The sequence below is a fragment of the Ambystoma mexicanum genome, chromosome 8, assembly GCF_040938575.1.
Source record: "Ambystoma mexicanum isolate Mex_15411 chromosome 8, UKY_AmexF1_1, whole genome shotgun sequence".
Lineage (NCBI taxonomy): Eukaryota > Metazoa > Chordata > Amphibia > Caudata > Ambystomatidae > Ambystoma > Ambystoma mexicanum.
This window is the reverse complement of record NC_090929.1, coordinates 493,303,151-493,321,965: the sequence shown is the minus strand read 5'-3', so window position 1 is coordinate 493,321,965 and position 18,815 is coordinate 493,303,151. Positions and strand designations below refer to the sequence as shown.

At 46.8% G+C, this 18,815-nt stretch overlaps 1 protein-coding gene across 1 annotated transcript in view; it reads left to right on the top strand.

Moving 5' to 3' along the window:
• Positions 1 to 1,421: 1,421 nt before the first annotated feature.
• Positions 1,422 to 18,815, top strand: part of TAS1R2 (taste 1 receptor member 2) — a 66,983-nt gene continuing 49,589 nt past the window's right edge. Inside the window, exons 1-3 of the mRNA XM_069610014.1 lie at positions 1,422 to 2,532; positions 14,551 to 14,924; positions 16,099 to 16,854. Coding sequence (XP_069466115.1) covers positions 1,422 to 2,532; positions 14,551 to 14,924; positions 16,099 to 16,854 — 2,241 coding nt within the window. The remainder of the gene's footprint in view (positions 2,533 to 14,550; positions 14,925 to 16,098; positions 16,855 to 18,815) is intronic.

Sequence of the window (18,815 nt, the reverse complement as noted above, 5' to 3'; positions counted from 1 at the left end):
TGCCAATCTGTTCATATGGCTTTTGCATAAGCCTCCTCATGTGTTTCACGCCCTGTCGTTCTGTTGATTGACTTGCTCGCAGCCGCTCCACGTGTGTTTAATTTACTGTACTGTTGATTCTATTTGCACACAGCCTTCTCACAGAGCCATACCGGATTGTTGTTCTATTATGCTCGCTGCCGCTCCACGTGTTTAAAACTTACTATACTGTTGATTCTACTTGCACACAGCCTTCTCACAGAGCCCTGCCGCTTTTGTTCTATTCTGCTTGCCCTCCATGTGTGCCTATGCCTACTGCATGGTTGATTCTACTTCTATGCAGCCCTCTCATGTGTACCCTTTCCCCAATGCATTGCTGCTTTCACTGCTCTAGGTAGCCTCTAGAACCCAGTTAGCCCGTAGAACCTAACCTCACCCATCACAAGCCACCTCCTATGTGCCCACTCTACGTGTTAAACCACTTTTGCCTACCATCAGCGGTTACCCATTTTTAGCCTAGTATGATTTTGAATTTAGGTGAACCCTTCACTGCTCTATTGCATCTGTTTTGCACATGTTATTTTTAGCCTAGTGTGATTTTTGAATTTAGGTGAACCCTTCACTGCTCTATTGCATCTGTTTTGCACATGTCATTTTTAGCCTAGTGTGATTTTTGCATTTAGGCGAACCCTTCACTGCTCTATTGCATCTGTTTTGCATCTGTTTTGCACATGTCATTTTTAGCCTAGTGTGATTTTGAATTTAGGTGAACCCTTCACTGCTCTATTGCATCTGTTTTGCATATGTCATTTTTAGCCTAGTGTGATTTTTGCATTTAGGTGAACCCTTCACTGCTCTATTTCATCTGTTTTGCACATGTCATTTTTAGCCTAGTGTGATTTTTGCATTTAGGTGAACCCTTCACTGCTATATTGCATCTGTTTTGCACATGTCATTTTTAGCCTAGTGTGATTTTTGCATTTAGGTGAACCCTTCACTGCTCTATTGCATCTGTTTTGCATCTGTTTTGCACATGTCATTTTTAGCCTTGTGTGATTTTTGCTTTTAGGTGAACCCTTCACTGCTCTATTGCATCTGTTTTGCATCTGTTTTGCACATGTCATTTTTAGCCTAGTGTGATTTTGAATTTAGGTGAACCCTTAAATACGAGCCCACCCATGGACAGAAACATTAGACTTAGGGCAAGGCTACCTCGCATCTATGAACCTAAAAGGAATAATAATTCTACTGGATTCCCCCCCACCCCACACTATTTAGCCAAGTGTGCACAAGTAACCAAAATAGAGATGCCAAACCCGATACCCACCCAATCTTACATAAAGAAGCACCCTAATCAAGGCAAACACTTAATCAAACCCCTACAGAACTGTACCCCTAAAAGTACCTTGACATTAACTGGGTCCCTTATCAATGCCAGATCCATGGTAGCCCATGCCTCTGAAATCTCTGACATTCTAAGCAATGGCAGTCTGGACTTACTTGCCATCACAGAGACTTGGCTCCACGAGGCGGCAGGACCTACGCTGATGCTAGCTGTACCCGACAGCCACCACATACTTAGAGCAGATAGACCAAAAGCTAAAGGTGGTGGCCTAGCCATCATCGCTAAAAATACTCTACCCATTAGACTTGCAAACTCGCCTCCCTGCTCATCCTGTGAAGTACTCACAGCTAAACTGTTGCTTTCCAACAACCGCACGCTGACCATCCACCTGATTTATAGGCCCCCAGGTCCACTCGAAACCTTTGAAGAGGACCTTATCAGCCTCATAGCGAACAACACGCAAAATCACTCCCAAAATTTACTGATGGGCGACTTTAACATCGGCTTTAATGACCCTGACAACAAACATGCCCACTCAATAACAGCCTTACTTAACGACCACGGGCTGTCCCAAAAAGTCCTCTCGCCCACCCACATCAAGGGCAGAACCCTTGACTGGGTATCTGAACTTAACTGTAACATTACTGTCACTGACATTGTCCCTCAACCTTGGACAGACCACTACTTAATCAACTTCACTGCCTCACTTGACCTCCTTATCCCCAAAACTATCAGTATGATACCCTCTCTACCCACCAGAAGTAAAAAAGATATCTCTGCTGAAAAACTCATCCCGCTCCTCCTCCCCACCATCAATGGCCTGGAGAATAACACTGATCCAGACACCCTAGTGGACACCTTCAACCTTGCCATGACCAAGGCACTAGACACCATTGCCCCGACCAAACTGTGCAAAAGTAAACAGAAAGCGCACTTGAATGCCTGGTTCACCCCTCAACTTAATGAACTAAGAAAACAGAAAAGAAAACTACAAGCTATCTGGCACAACTCGCCTACCGACAACAATAAAGCCAAATTAGCCCAACTATCGAAACGCTATAAGAAAGAAATTATCAACATAAAAAATAACTTATTTGATGACAGAATCACAAAGGTCCAATCAAATACAAAGGAACTCTTTTCCATCCTCCGTGAAATGGAATCCCCAATAAAACCTGTGGATACTGTCCCTACGGACAAGATATTGTGTACCAACATACAGAACGCCCTATCAAATAAAATCTCCTCCCTCCAACTTACAATAACAAAAAAAAAGACTCCCTGCCCATCGCTGACCAACTACCACCACCTCCTGTTGAGCCCAACACCACTCCACCATTCAGCTTTAAAACGATTTCTATTATCGATATCGAAAAGGTCATTCTCTCCCTTAAACTTTCCAACTGCAAGGGTGACAGTTGCCCAGTGCAAATAATAAAGGATGCGGCCAGAGACTTAGCCCCCTTCATCTCAAAGCTCATCAACTCCTCCTTCAAATCTAACACTGTTCCTACCAACCTGAAAGGATCCTGGGTCCTCCCCTTACTGAAAAAACAAAATCCTGACCCTTCAATGCCCACCAACTATAGACCCATCACCACGGTACCTTTTCTACTCCAAATTATTGACAGAGTAGCCTACTTACATATTCAAGACTACCTAGAAACAAATCACTTGCTAGGCCTACGACAATCAGGATTCCGACCTCGCCATTGCACCGAAACAGCCCTGCTAGACCTTAAGACTAAAATTGAGGAGCTAAAGGACCATGGCAAAACTGCCCTGCTACTACTGCTGGACTTGTCAGCAGCCTTTTATCTGGTGGACCATGCAGTTTTATGCAGCCACCTAAGACTTGCTGCCAACTTCACCGGAGAAGCTATTGCAAGGGTTCAATCCTTCTTAGCCAACCAGACCATGAGACTTTTTTCAACCTCCTCTTGTGCCGATCCTATCCAAATAACATGCAGAGTCCCACAGGGATCCTGCGTTTCACCCACTATGTATAATATCTTCACCAAGCCACTATTTGACAAGTTGGACAGACTCGGTGTCACCTACACTAATTACGCAGATGACACCCAGATCCTCATACCCCTTTCGGGCAACTATGAAGAGGACCTGGCTATGGTGAATAAAATATACTCCCTCATTCAGGCATGGATGGCGACCCACGGCCTCTGTCTGAATGACGATAAAACCGAGATCCTACTTCTCGGATATGACTCTAAATTAAAAAAAGAACCCCAAACTACACATCTTTTAACATCGACAACAATATCATTAAGGTTATGCCTGAGGTAAAAACCCTAGGTTTCTACCTGGACTCCTCTCTCAACTTAAAAAAGCAAGTCAGCTCTCTATCCTCTACTACTGCCTACACCTGCAAATTAATCCGAGCTGCTAGACCATTCCTGTCCAATGCTAGCTGCATCACCCTGGCTAACGCTCTTATCATGTCTAGATTAGACTACTGCAACGCCCTGTACTCAGGTGCTAATAAGTGTGTTACTGACAAACTCCAAAGATTGCAAAATAACGCTCTAAGAGCAGCCTTGTATATCCCTCAGAGAGAGCACATCTCTAAATTCAGCCAGGAAGCCCATTGGCTAAAAATAAAGGACAGAATCCTCCTTAAAACCATATCCCTCACCTCCAAATGTCTCAACAACCTAGCACCCCCCTACGTTTAACTAACACCTGTGACTTATTTATCCTCTTACTCTGAGCTGTATTCATAGGCTCTTACTGTCTACATTGTGCTAGCCTGACTCTTATCCGTTCCACCCTTCTATGCTCCTGAATAGCAATGACTACCTCACCTCACTCACTCTATCCACTTTTATATCAAATGGCTGTACTGTATCATGCATTGTACCTCACACTGTAACGACTTGTATGTACTAAATTATGACAGGCAATGTAACTAAGCTTTGAGATTTCTTGTACTGCTGCGCCCAGCTGCCCAAGGGCTTGGTGCGCATTATCAAATCAATAAACAAACAAACAAACAAACAAACAAACAAACAAACAGTTGTGTTGACTGATGGAAACATGCATAGACATGGTATGGCGCTCTATGTGTCCTGATGACAACGGGGTTGCATCAGTGACTTGAATGTCAGCGCAGTGTGTCTTACTTCTTGTGAGTATGTTGTTCTGCTGTACAAATGAGGCATCAATATAATTCCCGGATGCACCACAATCCAACAAAGCTGGCACTACTACAGTTTTCGCTGGACGGGAACTCCAGGACAGAGTGACTTCCAAAATGAACAACGGAGCAGGAGGCATCAATTTTTCCAAGTCCTTAGAAGTTTGCGTTTCTGGCAAGAAGGGGCTCACCATCTGATCCCTTCCAGATGGCAGGCCCAGTAGTTTTCCTTCGGCCGAATTGGACGTACAGTACAAGAGTCCAAAAAATGCTGAGAGGCCCTACAATACAGGCACAGACGGTTGATTCTTCATCGACGCCACTCAGCATTAGCTATTGGTTCCTACAAGGAACCGATCTGCATAGGCTCAGCTGCGTTCTCCCCAAGAGGGACTACATGACTGGGGTTAGCAGGAGGTGTAGCCATAAGAAAAGGAGTCCACTCTGACCTTCTTCATTATGTCCTACATTCTGTCAGGCGATGATCAATCCAGATGACTTGGTCCAATCGGCCCCACAGAGTTGTCCCTTCCGGGACATAAACAAGCTTGTCCTTATATTCTTCTTGTAGCCCTTTCCAAAAAAATAGTACGTTGAGTTACTTCTGGCCATAGGGAGTCATTGACCAATTATTTGAAACAACCATATAGGCGATCAGGTCTTGAGCCTCTTGCCCTAATTCCAGTAATTGGTTTTCGGCTGAAGCTGCCTTGTTAGGTGTTTTAAATACGTCCAGGAAGGTCTTCTCAAAGCCAGCATAGTCATTCGAGTCAAGTTGCGCCCCCGGGAATCCCTCATACCTGTGGTCCTTGAATTCCTATGGTCCAGGTCACCCCCATCTCACGCTCCCTGTCCAGTCACGATGTATTATGCCCAGGAAAATCATCCCTGACCACAAGTCTCTGAATTAAACACAACCAGAGACAGGGAATCATCTTCCAACACCACAGAGTAGAGAGGTCATCCACGGGGTTAACGTGTTGTTAGAACAGTGTAAGCACTGAAGTGGATTCCCAGGTGAAATGGTGAAATCAGAGTTTTCAGGCAGCAGCAAGACAATGGAGAGAGGACCAGATGTTACGCTCACCTGGTTCCCACAGGGGCGTCGATCGGACCCGGACAGCTCCAGTCTCCACCAACGTGATGCGTTGGAATGAGTTACAGGCCCAGAGGCAATTTCAGTTCCATCGACTGTGGTGATGACATCCAAAGTGGTCTTTTTGCAGAGAGGTAGATTCATCCTAGTAGCCAATTCGTGGTCCACATAGTTTCCTATGGCCCCGCTATCAATGTATGCCCTTACTGCGTGCATACTTGATGGCTGCCTTGGATCCACAAGGACCATTGGTATGATGAAGTGCGAGGTCTGAGTATCCTTCTTCAAGCTCGGCAAGCGGACCTCTACGCTTGTCGGGCGTGGTCGTTTCCCGACTCAGGCTCTGTTTGATTTTTATCAGCAACTCCGACTACTTTTTTGGATGGTTTTATAGGGCAATCCCGTAGAAAATGTCCTGAGGCCCCACAGTACAGACATAATTGCATCTGCCATCTCCTTTCTCTTTCTTTTTGAGTTAAGGGTCCCTTGACCCCCCCGATCTGCATCGGTTCTGGTGCATCTGTTCCTTTGAGGGTAACATTGGGTTTAACCAACACCCGATTCTCGAACTTAGCTCGATCAGCCTTTCTATTCTGAAGTCGGTGGTCTAACTGGACCACTAAGTCTATATATTCTGCGCAATCCTGAGGTGGGTTCACAACTTGGGCCAAAACATCTTTGAGTTCACCCCGATGAATTCCATGATGAAATAATGTAATTCGTTTTACCTCTGGCCATCCGGTTTCCACCACCAACCTATTGAAGGTTGCAATATAGGTTAGTAGATCCTGGTTACCTTGTCGTAAGGATAAGAGTTCGTTATCCAGGGCCTGTCCCTGTGAATGTCTGGCAAATAGTCTCTCCATGCTCAATTGAAACCCTTGGAAATACCGAAGAAGAGGGTCATCCTGGTTTACTAGTGGAATTGACCAATCCGCTGTGCTGCCACTAAGGTATGATAGTACAAAGGCTACTTTGGCTTGGTCGTTCGGATAAGCTCCAGGTCTGCATAAAAAGTGCAAGCGGCATTGATTCATAAACACGGTGAACTTTTTCGGGTCCCCAGCAAAACGTTTGAATGGAGCTAAAGGAATGCTCCCTGATAGAACCACTTGCACAGGATTGCTCGATGAAACAGGAGTTGGATTCCCTCCGAGTCCAGGTAATGGTGTTTGCCCAGCTTGGTGTTGCAGCAATTGTCTAGCAAGATCATCAGTGCGCTCCTTTGACACAATCAGTTCTCTCCTGAGGGCAATAGTTTCTTGGCGCGCAGAGTGCACTTCTGCCCTAAGTTCCCCTAACAATAGGGCTAGTTGGTCGGTCTCTGAGGTTTCCATGACGCCCGGGTGGAGATTTGTAGATAGGCTTCACGTTCTGTTACTCTCACCTGGTTCCCACAGGGGCGTCGATCGGAGCCGGACAGCTGCGGTCTCCACCAACGTGATGCGTAGTGCCGAGACGACTGTCTGGACTGGCCCACCTAATCTCGTCTGCTTGATCCGTAGAAGTATTCTCCTGCAAGTGGAGAAAGGAATTTAGCCACCCGTGGATATGAGTGATAGCCCCTCCCACTGTTCTCGTTCTCCCTTCTTGTCACCTCCGATATCCCCTTTTAGGAATCTCACCTTATGCTTTTAAATTATGAGCTCTCCATCCTGCGTGGATTGCAGGGGCGCGTTGATGCCAGTTATTTCACTGGTTTGAAGGCGTGGGGGAGTTCCGGAGAGTATTGACTCTGAGGTTCCTGGCAAGGTTCGGTAAGTATCAAGTTCATAGAGTTTAATATGTCCGATGATTCACTCTTGTTCCCCCCTTCCTTCCTTGTCTTGCAACTAAGATCGTGAGAAGATACCCCTCGTGGCAGTTGGTGGCGCTCAGGTAAGAGTCTCTATTACCCGACGCTGTCCGGTAAATGTTGCCAGTGTTTAACCTGTTGTTTTCTCTCTCTTTGCAGGTGTGGCACATGAAGATGTGGAGAGTTATAGAATAATGCCTCCGGTGGTAATCAGGTAAGTCTATGATGCTAAGAGTTTTATTTGTTGGTTTTCTCGGCTCACCTTGTTTTTTTCTTTTGTCCCTCAGGTGCCGGAGTTCGGCGAAGAAATGATGGAGGCAGCGCCGAATCGAAAGATGCTGCGAGGACTGGTGAGTATGGCGCGGCGCTGCAGCTGGAGATGCGACGCGCACAGAAATGATGTTCTTTCCAGGTCCGAAGGCGAGATGGATCCGAAATCAGGTGAGGAATTTGAAATAGTTTGTTTTATAATCTTGTCCTTTTCTTTCCTCTTGGTTTTAGGAGCTCCAGATTCGAGGCGGGCGTGGCATAAGACTGGATGCAGACTGCAGGCACGGTGAGCGTTACGCTGCTGGATGCAGAATAACACGAAGCGTGTGCTGTTGTTCAGGCGTGGTTTAAATAGCCTCCAAAGTAGTTCCAGGTAAGAAGTTCCCTAGAACCACGCCAGAGTAAAAAATAGTCCCTGTAGAAAAATAGTTCCATCCAGGCCTCACGTTGACTTGGACTCACTAGCAGCATGGTCTGCATCAGGTAAGTAAAATCTATGAGCCTGGCGCCTATGGCGCCAGGACTGATTTCCATGATGAGGACTATGGCGCCAGGACTGAACCCAAACAGCCCCCAGCCGGGGCTGTTGGGGTTTTAGTAAGTATCTGGATGCCTGCTTCCAGAGCTGATGGGCTTGGCCCTGATGCCCGGGGGTAGGCATCATGACACCAGAGTGGTAGAAGGGTCCAGAAGGAAGGACAAGTGAAGGAAGGAACAAGACACATGATCCAAGGCAGTTACTGGCAAGGAGTACAAGGATCCAACAGCATCTACTCCCCACAGGGCAGGGTAGAATTGCGACACACAGACAAGTGTGTCATGCAGCCTGAAATAGCCTGCTTCAGACCAAGGCTCTACGATCTCGGTGGGGAACCATGGCGACCAGTTATTCAGAACAGTACTGCGAGAACTGCCCTTGGCCTCAAGCCCAGGGATCGTATCTCTCCAGCTCTGAAATTACTTCACTGGCTCCCTGTGGCGGCAAGGATCATTTCAAGACCCTTAGCTTCATCCACAAGGCTTTCTAGGGCCTGGGACCACACTATTTTCAACTCTCACTTCCTAAACATCTCCCTTCTCGAGCTCTCCGCTCATCCGCCTCCAACTCTCTGAGGGTCAGTCACTTTTCCAAGCAGAGAGTTGGGGGCAGATCTCTCTCTTCGGCTGGGGCCTCCCTCTGGAGCACCCTCCCTGACTCTCTCAAACTTGAGCAGAACCACCTCTGGTTCCAGAAGCAACTCAAGACCTTCCTTGTCTCTTCTAATTTCTCTCTTCCTCTCCTCTGCTGATGCCCCGACTGCCCCACGCATTGGTCACCTGGATACCCTCTGAACTTGCGTCCAGGCTCCCTCCTGATATCCAGTCTGCCCTTCGCATTGCCTCCTGGCTCCTCCAGCACTTGTGGCCTGTATCTGCAACTCTACAGCCCCCCCGCAGCGCACTTATTAGCCATCCACTGGCTGCACTTATTGAGTTACCTGCACTTTCCCCCTCCCCCTTGGCACTTCTCCCCTTCCTCTTCCCTGTACTTGCGCGATCTGAATGACACAAGGCCTCGTAAGATCGTTGTTTTGTTCTCCCTCTGTTTCACCCTCCTTGAATTGTCGCGCCTAGAAACACTTGTGTACAGGCGCGTTATAAATGCCATATCATGTCATATCATAACCAGAAAATGCCATGTGTACCGCCCATGCGTAGAAACCAGCTGCTAGACTCCCGCACAGATTGCAAAATGGTGGCCCCCATTAGAGAGTATCGAGTGCCGGGTTTGTGTCATGATGGACCCGGGAGGAGCTGGTCCTGGAAGCGCCAGCGGGCCCTCGATGGCAGGTAAGCACAATGCTGCAGAGCGAGCGGCGTCGTGACAGACGTTGTCACATATTATTTGCATGACTCAGGTCTTCCAGTTCTTCATTTGGTAACACAGTCAGGCCTCTGTTTAAGACTGTTTCTCAATTACATTACAAAGATGGGCTATGCATTACATTGTCTGTGTGGTATTATCATTTGTGGTCATTTCTGTTTGGTACATACCCATCCCATAAGAACTGCATTAAGGAAGAGGGATAAAATGGTAATGCCCTGATTACTTACCGGCAATCGTCATCACACTGATTCCAACTCTTCTTCATCACAGTCCTACATTCCTCCCTCTGAACAGTAGCTTAAGTAAACCCCTGTAATCATTTATTCCCCAAAATAACATGTATACATTGAGAAAAAAGGTATTGTATGAAATTACCGAATGCAAAAAGTCTGACCCCCAAAAATCAGACCCCCATTTTTTCGCAGATATATATGTGGGGGGGTAAAGTTAATAAAAAATGTATAGGGGTAAGATGGGGAGGATGTGGGGGGTTAGTGAATGCTAACATGTACCACACCTAGAATTGTGAACACCGGCCTGCGTGGCGCTCAGATGGAGTTGTGAATGTTAGCATGCCCACACCTGGACGGGTCCCTAGACACTAGCCTGCGCCGCATCTGGATGGGGGTGTGAGGGTTGGCATGACCACACCTGGATGGAGTCCTAATCATTTGCTTGCGCCGCGTATAGGTGGGAATATGAGGGCCAACAGGAGTCACACTCAGACAGAACTACGAATGTTAGCATGGTAAAAGTCAGGTAACCAACTAACCAATATAAGCTCAAACTCTGCATACTTATCTCACTCAAAAAACTCACAACCATCTCTTGCACATCAAGCCACACGCACTTCACAACCCTGCAACAACACATAAGCCGGAACAACAGCACACGCGGACTGACTCAGATCCGATAGCCGCACCAAAACTCAGCACCCGGTGTATACTGAGTTGAAGCTGCAAACAGAACACCACTCCTCTCACTATCCTACTCCCTTCTCCACCTTACTAACCCATCCCACCTTTATCGCTTACAGATCCGCCTGAGCGCCTGGGGACCAATTCCGTTGGTGACGGTGCGCGGTACAAATACCTTTATAATTTAACATTTAACATATGTATTTGCGGGAAAATGAAAAAAAAAAGACTTTTGCTAGTCGGACTTTTGCATTCGGTCATTTCACGCAGATCCGCCGGGGATTACAAGAAGATTCCACAATCAAAGCAGTTTCCCAATCAAGCCCTTCATTTCAACCTCTCTCTCAAAGTAGGAAATTACAAAAGCAGACTCCCACATTTCAACACCTCTCTTTCAAAACTGACGATTCCTCGGGTGAACCTCTCAATGTAAACCTCATTCTATTAGGAGGAATAACTCAAGGCAAACACCTACACTTGAAACTTTCTACCCCAAGGTTCGAGAGTCGACAATTAAACCGCTACATTTCAAATTCTCTCTCGCCAAAGCAGGAATTCCCCAGGCACAAACACACAAAAACTCTCTCTTCCAAGAAAGTACCTCAATTTCAACCACTCTAACAAAAGAGGACTCCAAAAGCACATGCCCGCATTTCAAACTCTCTCTTCCAAAGCAGATTCCCCAGACACACCTCTCCATGTCATCCTTTCTGGCCCAAATAATCTGCCCCAAAATGAGAGACTCTCCTGTCAAACCGATCCACTTCAACAGCTGTATCCCAAAGCAGCAGGTTCAGCAGATACACCCCTCTATTTCAACCTCTCTACCGAAAAACAGGAGACTCCCTAGATAAAAGCCTCAATTTTAACAGCCTTACCCTAAAGCCGGAGATTCCCCAAGTACAACCATCAATGTCAACAGCCTTACTCTAAAGCAGGAGACTCCCTCGGTAAAATCATCCAGTTCAACAGCTTTATCCTAAAGCAGGAGACTCCCTGGGTACTGCATCAGTTTCAGCAGCTTTACCGTAAAGCAGGGGATTCCCTTGGTACAACCATCCATCTCAACAGCTTTACCCTAAAGCAAGAGACTCCCTAGGTACAACCACCCGTTTCAACAGCTTTACTACAAAGCAGGAGACTCCCTTTGTACAACCATCCATTTCAACAGCTTTAACCTAAAGTAGAAGACTTCTTAGGTACAGCCATCCATTTCTAATTCTAAAGGGCAGCTCTTCCACTCCCAATCCTGAGAGTCTGTGCTAGTGCTTTTGGCCATTGACTCTTGCACCATATTTACATTACATAGCACACATACAATTTACTAAAAGAGTACAGGGAAGAAACATTCACAAAGAAGAGTGGATATGAAGAAAACACAGGAAAAACAATAGGAGAACAGGGTTTGTTTTTGGTGAGCAAAGCACCTTAAAAGCACCTTAAAAGAAAAATATACTTTAAAGAGGAAAACAATATTCATGTAACTCGGAGCAGATGGGCCATTGTTGCAGGAAGCTTGTGTCCTTGCTTCTTCTTCATCCATAGGTGCGGCCCAACTGCTTGCCCTCCATAGTAGTCAAAATGATCCATTCTGATCCGTAGGTGCTTAGCAAGTCCTATTTTTTCTTTTACATTCTGGCATTTGTAGTTCTTCTTTTCCCATTATAAAATTCAGACTCCAAGTCCGAGAATGCAAACAAAAATTCAGGACTGGATAAGTACCTACAGATTGGAATAGATCCTGTTAGGAACTTTCACGAGGCGTAATAAAAAAAACACTCGGGCTTCATTACGAGTAACATTCGGGGTAGTAAAATTGGCAAGGCTACCTCCATACCGGCAAGAAAATCCGACACCCGTGAATGGGCAATTACCAGGGTATTCTGGCCCCGCCGGACCCGGTAATTGCCCTTTCGCGGGTGCCGGTGCCGGTATAACCCTATTCCCATTTGAGCCCCATAACGGTGCTGGTGCTAAAGGCATGCGGTGCTCGCGGGTGCCTTTCATTTCACCAGGCAAGGCCTGGCAGAATGAAAGGCACCTGCGAGCACAACTCAGAGTTTTCCAGTCCGGTAACAACGGTACCGGCAAGCATACTGGTACCGTTGTTACCGGACCGGCAAGTTCAACAGTGTTTATTGTTGTCGCAATTACAGTTTTAGTGGAAATCACACTTCTTCTTGTTTTTCAGTGAAAGGGGGAACTGGTTAACTTGCTGCTAAGGCCATCCCTCTCTCTCGTCTCCATTGGGCTACCCCTACCATCGCCATAGCCCAGGCGTCCGTAACCCCTGTTAGTACCAGGACTCAGTAACCCCTACTTTCTTCAACCTTTGTCCTAAGGCTGTGGTGGTTTCCTTGAGGTGTTGGCTTGCTAACTCCCCAAGGATCTTCCTACTGCCCTTCTTAGTGTTGTATAGAGAGTTATGTAACAATGCCTTGCTCTCGCCCTTTTGGAATCACTCACAAGTGACGCACAGTCCACCTTACCTTTCTATTCTGTCTTGCTCCTACGTTCTCCTCACCACCAGGCTCTGCCCCTCCAGTCTTTCACCCTGCCTTCCTACCTCCACCCTTAGATATTATCTGCTCTCCCTCTCCCTCTACTACCTCTTGTCACCAACACTATAACTCTTCTTACTGCTACTACCTCCACTCTGCCACTACTATTCTTCCCCTTATTTCCTCTGTTGCGACCTCTCTCGCATCACTGCTTCCTTGCCACTACTGTTCCTCTATATTCATACCTCTCTCTCATCTATACTACCTACCACTAGTACCGCTTCCTCTCGACTCCCACTACCCCTCACTACCACTATCACTGCTCTACTATGACCACTACCACTGACCACAACTACCACCTCTCCACTACTATCACTACCACCTCTCCACTACTACCACTAACTCTCCACTACTGCCACTAACTCTCCACTACTACTGCTCAGGACTACCTCCCACTCCTCTCACTACTAATACGACCACCCTCTACTACTACCTCCTACCACCGCTACTCCACTCTCTCCTCTCATTTACGCACAAACACTCCGCAGTACCCCCTTCCAATACCAGCCTCCACACAGTGCCATTCTGTCCTCTTGCTGGTCTCTCGGTCCTCCTCCACACCACTACTGCCCTCACCAACTACTTCCTATTTCCTGTGAGCTCCTCAAATTCCTCCCCAGCCCAGTAGAATTAGCTGGCTTGCCCTAAGTAATTTAATTTCACAATTCTGGGTGGCGCGTAGGTGTGTGGAGGGCCGAAACTTACAAAAGAGGGATCAAACCCCACCCCCTTTTGGTGCCACGCGGCCTGTATCCTGCAGGGCTGTTGCTTTCCCATGGTGTCTCCCTCTTTTCCTTGTGACTCTGCCCGATGTTTTGCCACCTGTGGCTGCCATTCCTATGTTGTTGCACGCGAGCCTCCCGCTCTTGGTGGGTGGCCGCTGCCGTCCCGGCCCAGAAGGAAACCCAAAGGGCACAGCTTCCATACACCCCGGCACATGGGGAGGGTTTAGGGATGGGGATACCCGCTTTGGCAAGGCCTGGAAAAAGGCCCTGTCACAATACTATGCCTGTCTATTCCTACCACTCTCTCCCCATTGCTCGAAAACTTCTCAGACACTCCTGCTCGCTTAGGCAACTCTTTTATCATTAGTCTGTTAATGGGTCTTGCTGGGGTGCAGCTTTGCCATTTGCTAGGCATCATAGATTTAGTAGCGCGCTTCGTAGACAACATCAATTCTACCCCTATCCACTTGTTGTGGAGGGGTCCCTAGAAACACCTCTTTCATTGTACCACTTTTTCTGTTTTTTTGAAGGGGTAATTAGCAAGGTTCCTAGTGTAAGTGATGCTCTTTCTGAGCCCACTCACCAGCCTTTTTGTCGTCCCAACACTCTTGCCTGGCTCTTCTTTGCCTCTAGCATCTGTCTTAGTTCTACCCTCGCTCTCTTTCTTGTAAGTAAACCACATACATATTTAAAAAAAAATAGAAAACACTCGCATGAGAAGGTCTGGCCCCGTTTAGTGCATGACTGTTTGAGTGCTCTGGTGTAGCCGTATCAACCACAGCTACGCCTCTGGTGGGGAGATTTCCCTGGTGCACCGGCCACTTCCATTCTACCACTTTAGCAAGCAGGCTCTTCTTGCATCCCCCAACTGTGGACCCGCCTGCACTGCCACCCCTTATCCGACTCTCTTTCCCCAGTTTGCAGATAAACCTGCCAGGCTTCCACTACTTGCAAGCAATGAGATTTGCCATCCAAGAAATCAACAACTCCAGCGCGCTCCTACCCGGCATCACTCTGGGCTACACCTCCTATGACTCCTGCTACATCTACAACAACATCCAGCCAGCGCTCGACTTTATCTCAAGGGATGGCACCATCGATATTCGCAGCCACTACGCCACCTACATGCCCCGGGTGATCGCTGTCATCGGCCCAGACAACATTGACGCCGCAGTGGCCACCTCCAACATCTTCAATGTGTTCCTTCTTCCTCAGGTAGGCCAGTGGCACACTCTTTCATTTCATGGTCCTCCTGAGCAGCTGGGTCAGAGGATGATCAGCTTACTTGGAAATTGGGCGATTTTCCAAAAGGCCACAAGTATAGCAGTTCAGGACAAATCAGCCACGTTACACCAACCGTCACAGTCCTCTGAATGACTTGACCTTTGCAACTCAATTTATTTTGGGTTCATTGTCTGACTGGGGACAACATTGTCTCGGGCACCAACGAAAAAGTGACCCACAATTCCAAATGGGAATTCATTCCTTTTGTGACGGACTGTTTGAGTACTTCCTAAGGGTGAGTTTTTTTAATAAAATATGATACAAGTAGTGCATTTTAAGGAATATGTATTCAGTAGCCCTGGTCAAAACTACTAGACGCATACTGAACTAGCTCATCAAACTGGCTCATATTGGCCAAAAAAGGGGCCCACTTCACCCCCAAAACAGTCCCATACTAGCATTTTGCGTTTTTGGTTTGGCATTGCCCTATTTCCCTATGGGCCAGTCCGAGCCTGTTTGTGTTATTCTCACAACAGAACATTTACTACTCAATCATGGAACTCGATGCACTGTATTTGATACACAAACAAGAACACCAACACAATTGACTCCTCCACCATTTTGTAAATGATCGAATGGCTGGAAACATCGTCAGGAATTATTGGCCTCAAGAGGTCATCTTATCTCCCGCCAAAGACATTGCTTTGACCAAGGCACCAGATAAGACACAATAGGCCGTGTTTACTACTCCATATTTTTAGACGTTTGAGTCAAGTTATTTTTCAGGAAGTAAAAAAAGGGATTCGCGTTTGGGATAGGAGTCTTTTTACTGCAGTTGAAATATAATTTTATTTAACTAATGGTTACTTGTATTGTGACCAATCCTTTCTTTGCAGGTAATTCATAGTACCGCCATGTATCACCTTGCTGCTGGTGTCCCTCGTCTGACTATAGAAGTGAGGCAGGAGCATGATACAGCCTCACATGTAGCTTTGCCCCATTTTATTGTATGATTATGTTTTGGAATTTTGGGGGATTTTCATTGTTGCAGCCTCTGCATCTTTGCTGGTCGTATTGCTTGCTTTTAGAGAGTAAAATGGGCTGGTACAGTGGGTATATATTGATGCTTGAATTAAATGTCTAAGGACCTCTATTTCCCTTACAGATCAATTACTATGCCCCCATCAAAGCTCTCAGTGGTCTGGACCTTCCCTCCTGCTTCCAGACCATCCCTAGTGTCGCAAAGCAGCAGAAAGCTATCCAGCACATCCTGACCGCATTCAAATGGACTTGGATTGCTGCATTGGGGACGGCTGATGACTACGGAAAGGAAGGGTTGCAGGAGCTATACAACGCGGCACCAAGTGCAGGCATCTGCATAGGCTACCAGGCCATCATCCCCAAGAAAGAGAAAGCCTATGAGATTGAGTGGGAACAGGATATAATTCGGATTGTCAAAAACATCACCACGGCCAACGTCAATGTTATTGTGGTATTTGGCTTGGACATCATTGCTGTTGACTTTTTCAAGTTCGTGGTGAACACTAACCTGACCAACAAGGTATGGATAGCCACAGAGGCCTGGTCAGTGGCTAAAAACATCTACAACATTCCCAACATCAGTAGGCTGGGCGTGGTGTTTGGCATTGCCATAGAGCACGTGGAGATCCCGGGCTTCAATGAGTATCTCAAGAACTTGATAAAGGATTACCAATCAGGAGCCATTAGCCCAGCCAAAGGGAGCTGCAATCAGGACTGCAGTGACTGCCTGAATGCTACCGTGGAAGACATCTTGGGACCACCCGAAAGCAGAGTGTGCTTCAATGTGTACTCTGCAGTCTACGCTATTGCCCATGCATTACACGAGACGCTTGCCTGCACACAAAATCAATGCACCAAACGGACCATCTACCCTTGGCAAGTAGGTGCCTTTTTGTATCTGTGCAAATCATTCGTTGTTCCTTTTTACAACAGCCTAGTGCATGGTTGCGCCGGAACAAAGCATGACACCCACACACATTTATTTGTGGATTGCGGGGGGGCTGTACATAGGAATGCTTGAGGTAACGTGAACTACTGGGAATACATCTGGGTAGCAAGATGTACCATACTTTTTAAATTCATCAATGGGCCTCATTACAAATCTGGCAGTAACCCCGCCGGTGCTACTGGTGGGTTTCCGGCAGACTTGTAAAATTTACCGGCGCCTGGCTTGCCAGTAACACAAGGGGATTACAACCCTGGCATTCCAGAAAGTCAGGCGCTATTAAATTGTAATTCCCCTTTCCCATTGAGTCCTCTAGGACTCAATGGGAATGGGGAACACGGAAGCAGCGGCACCATTAATAACGGTGCCGGTGAACCATTACGGCTTGCTTACCATGGCTGCTGTGTCCGGCAGGGTCTGCCCTGTCAGGCAGCGCGGCTCCGGCAGACAAACCCGTAGTGTGACAGTCCGGAAACAACGGTGCCGGTAGGCTTACCGGCACCGTTGTTTCCAGACCGGCACACTTGTAATGAGGCCCAATGTCATTATCAGAGCCATCTTTGTGATTTTTCGTGCCTGTGGCAAAAGATAGGCTTGTGTCCCCAAACCAATTGAATGAATGCACTCACAAACCTTTGTTCACCCCCGCCCCTCAGCACAGAGCTTGAAATGCTGCCCTGGTAGTGATCAGCATACGTATGGGAACTCTCTTGAAGTCTCCTGATCCCACTTAATGTGTGGTTGCTTGAAACAGAATAATACAGGGCTTGTGTTCTAGCATAGGTACAGGACACGTTTTAACAATAGAAGCTGCAATCAAGATATATGTGCTGTAGTATTGGTGCAGGGCACAGATCAGTAGCTATATAGAAAAGGTATACATACCCCAGCATGGATACAGAACTCAAATTAAACATCATAAGAAAGGTATTTATACCAAAGTTTACATTTTGCATTATACGTCACGAGTTTAGAAGCCATGAGGAAGGTACTTGCACCCCTGCGTGAATATGGGGCACAGACTGGGAGCATGAGAAAGGGACATGTGAAGTAGCACAAATACGGGATTGGATCAGATCAGTAAAGCACACATACAACTGTCATATATTTAGGACACATTAGCAGCCTCACAGAATGTACAAGTGCTCAGACATGGATACAAGTTACACTTTAGATGCACGAGGACACTATATATATGCAAGTATAATAGCGGTTTGCTAAGTGGTTTCAAAGTTATTTTCCTGTGGTTCTCCTGGGGGCTCCGGAGAGCTACTAAATATCTGGTCTGTCAGTGACAAGGCAGGTTGGATTGGAGATCTGGGTGTGGAGAACGCTCCGTTCGTTCACAGGTGACTGTGGTAAGCAGCATTAGATGCACTTTGAACAGTTATCGCTTGTGGCTGCTCTGAAACATGACTACTGTTTACTGGTTTTACTCCATGGTTTCCACAATGCCAGGGAAATTTACAAGGAAGAATAAGATCTATAATTTAAGGAAAGGTAAACCGCACGAAATGAAAGCTGGTGCTTCCAAAACTCTAAGTGGGGAGGGGCATAGGCATAGGCAGGATTGTCTAACAAGTGGGGCTTGAAGCTAATGTAGTTGGGACCACTGCAGTGACATTAACATCTATAAAGGCCCACACAGAGCTGCTCAATGGGCATTTAAAGATTTTGGGTGGGCCTTGCCCGCTCAGGCCCTAACCTGTCTATGCCTCTGGGGAGGGGCAAGAAGGGGAATCTCCAGTACGTATTGTGGACAATGGCCAAATTAAACAAAATGGTCCTCTGATGGAGACACCTACAGGAAAATGTTGACATCAAAAATAATGAATTATTGGAACTTTGTTATGCCCTGCAAAGTCAAACACAAAACGTTGAAAAGGAGACGTAGC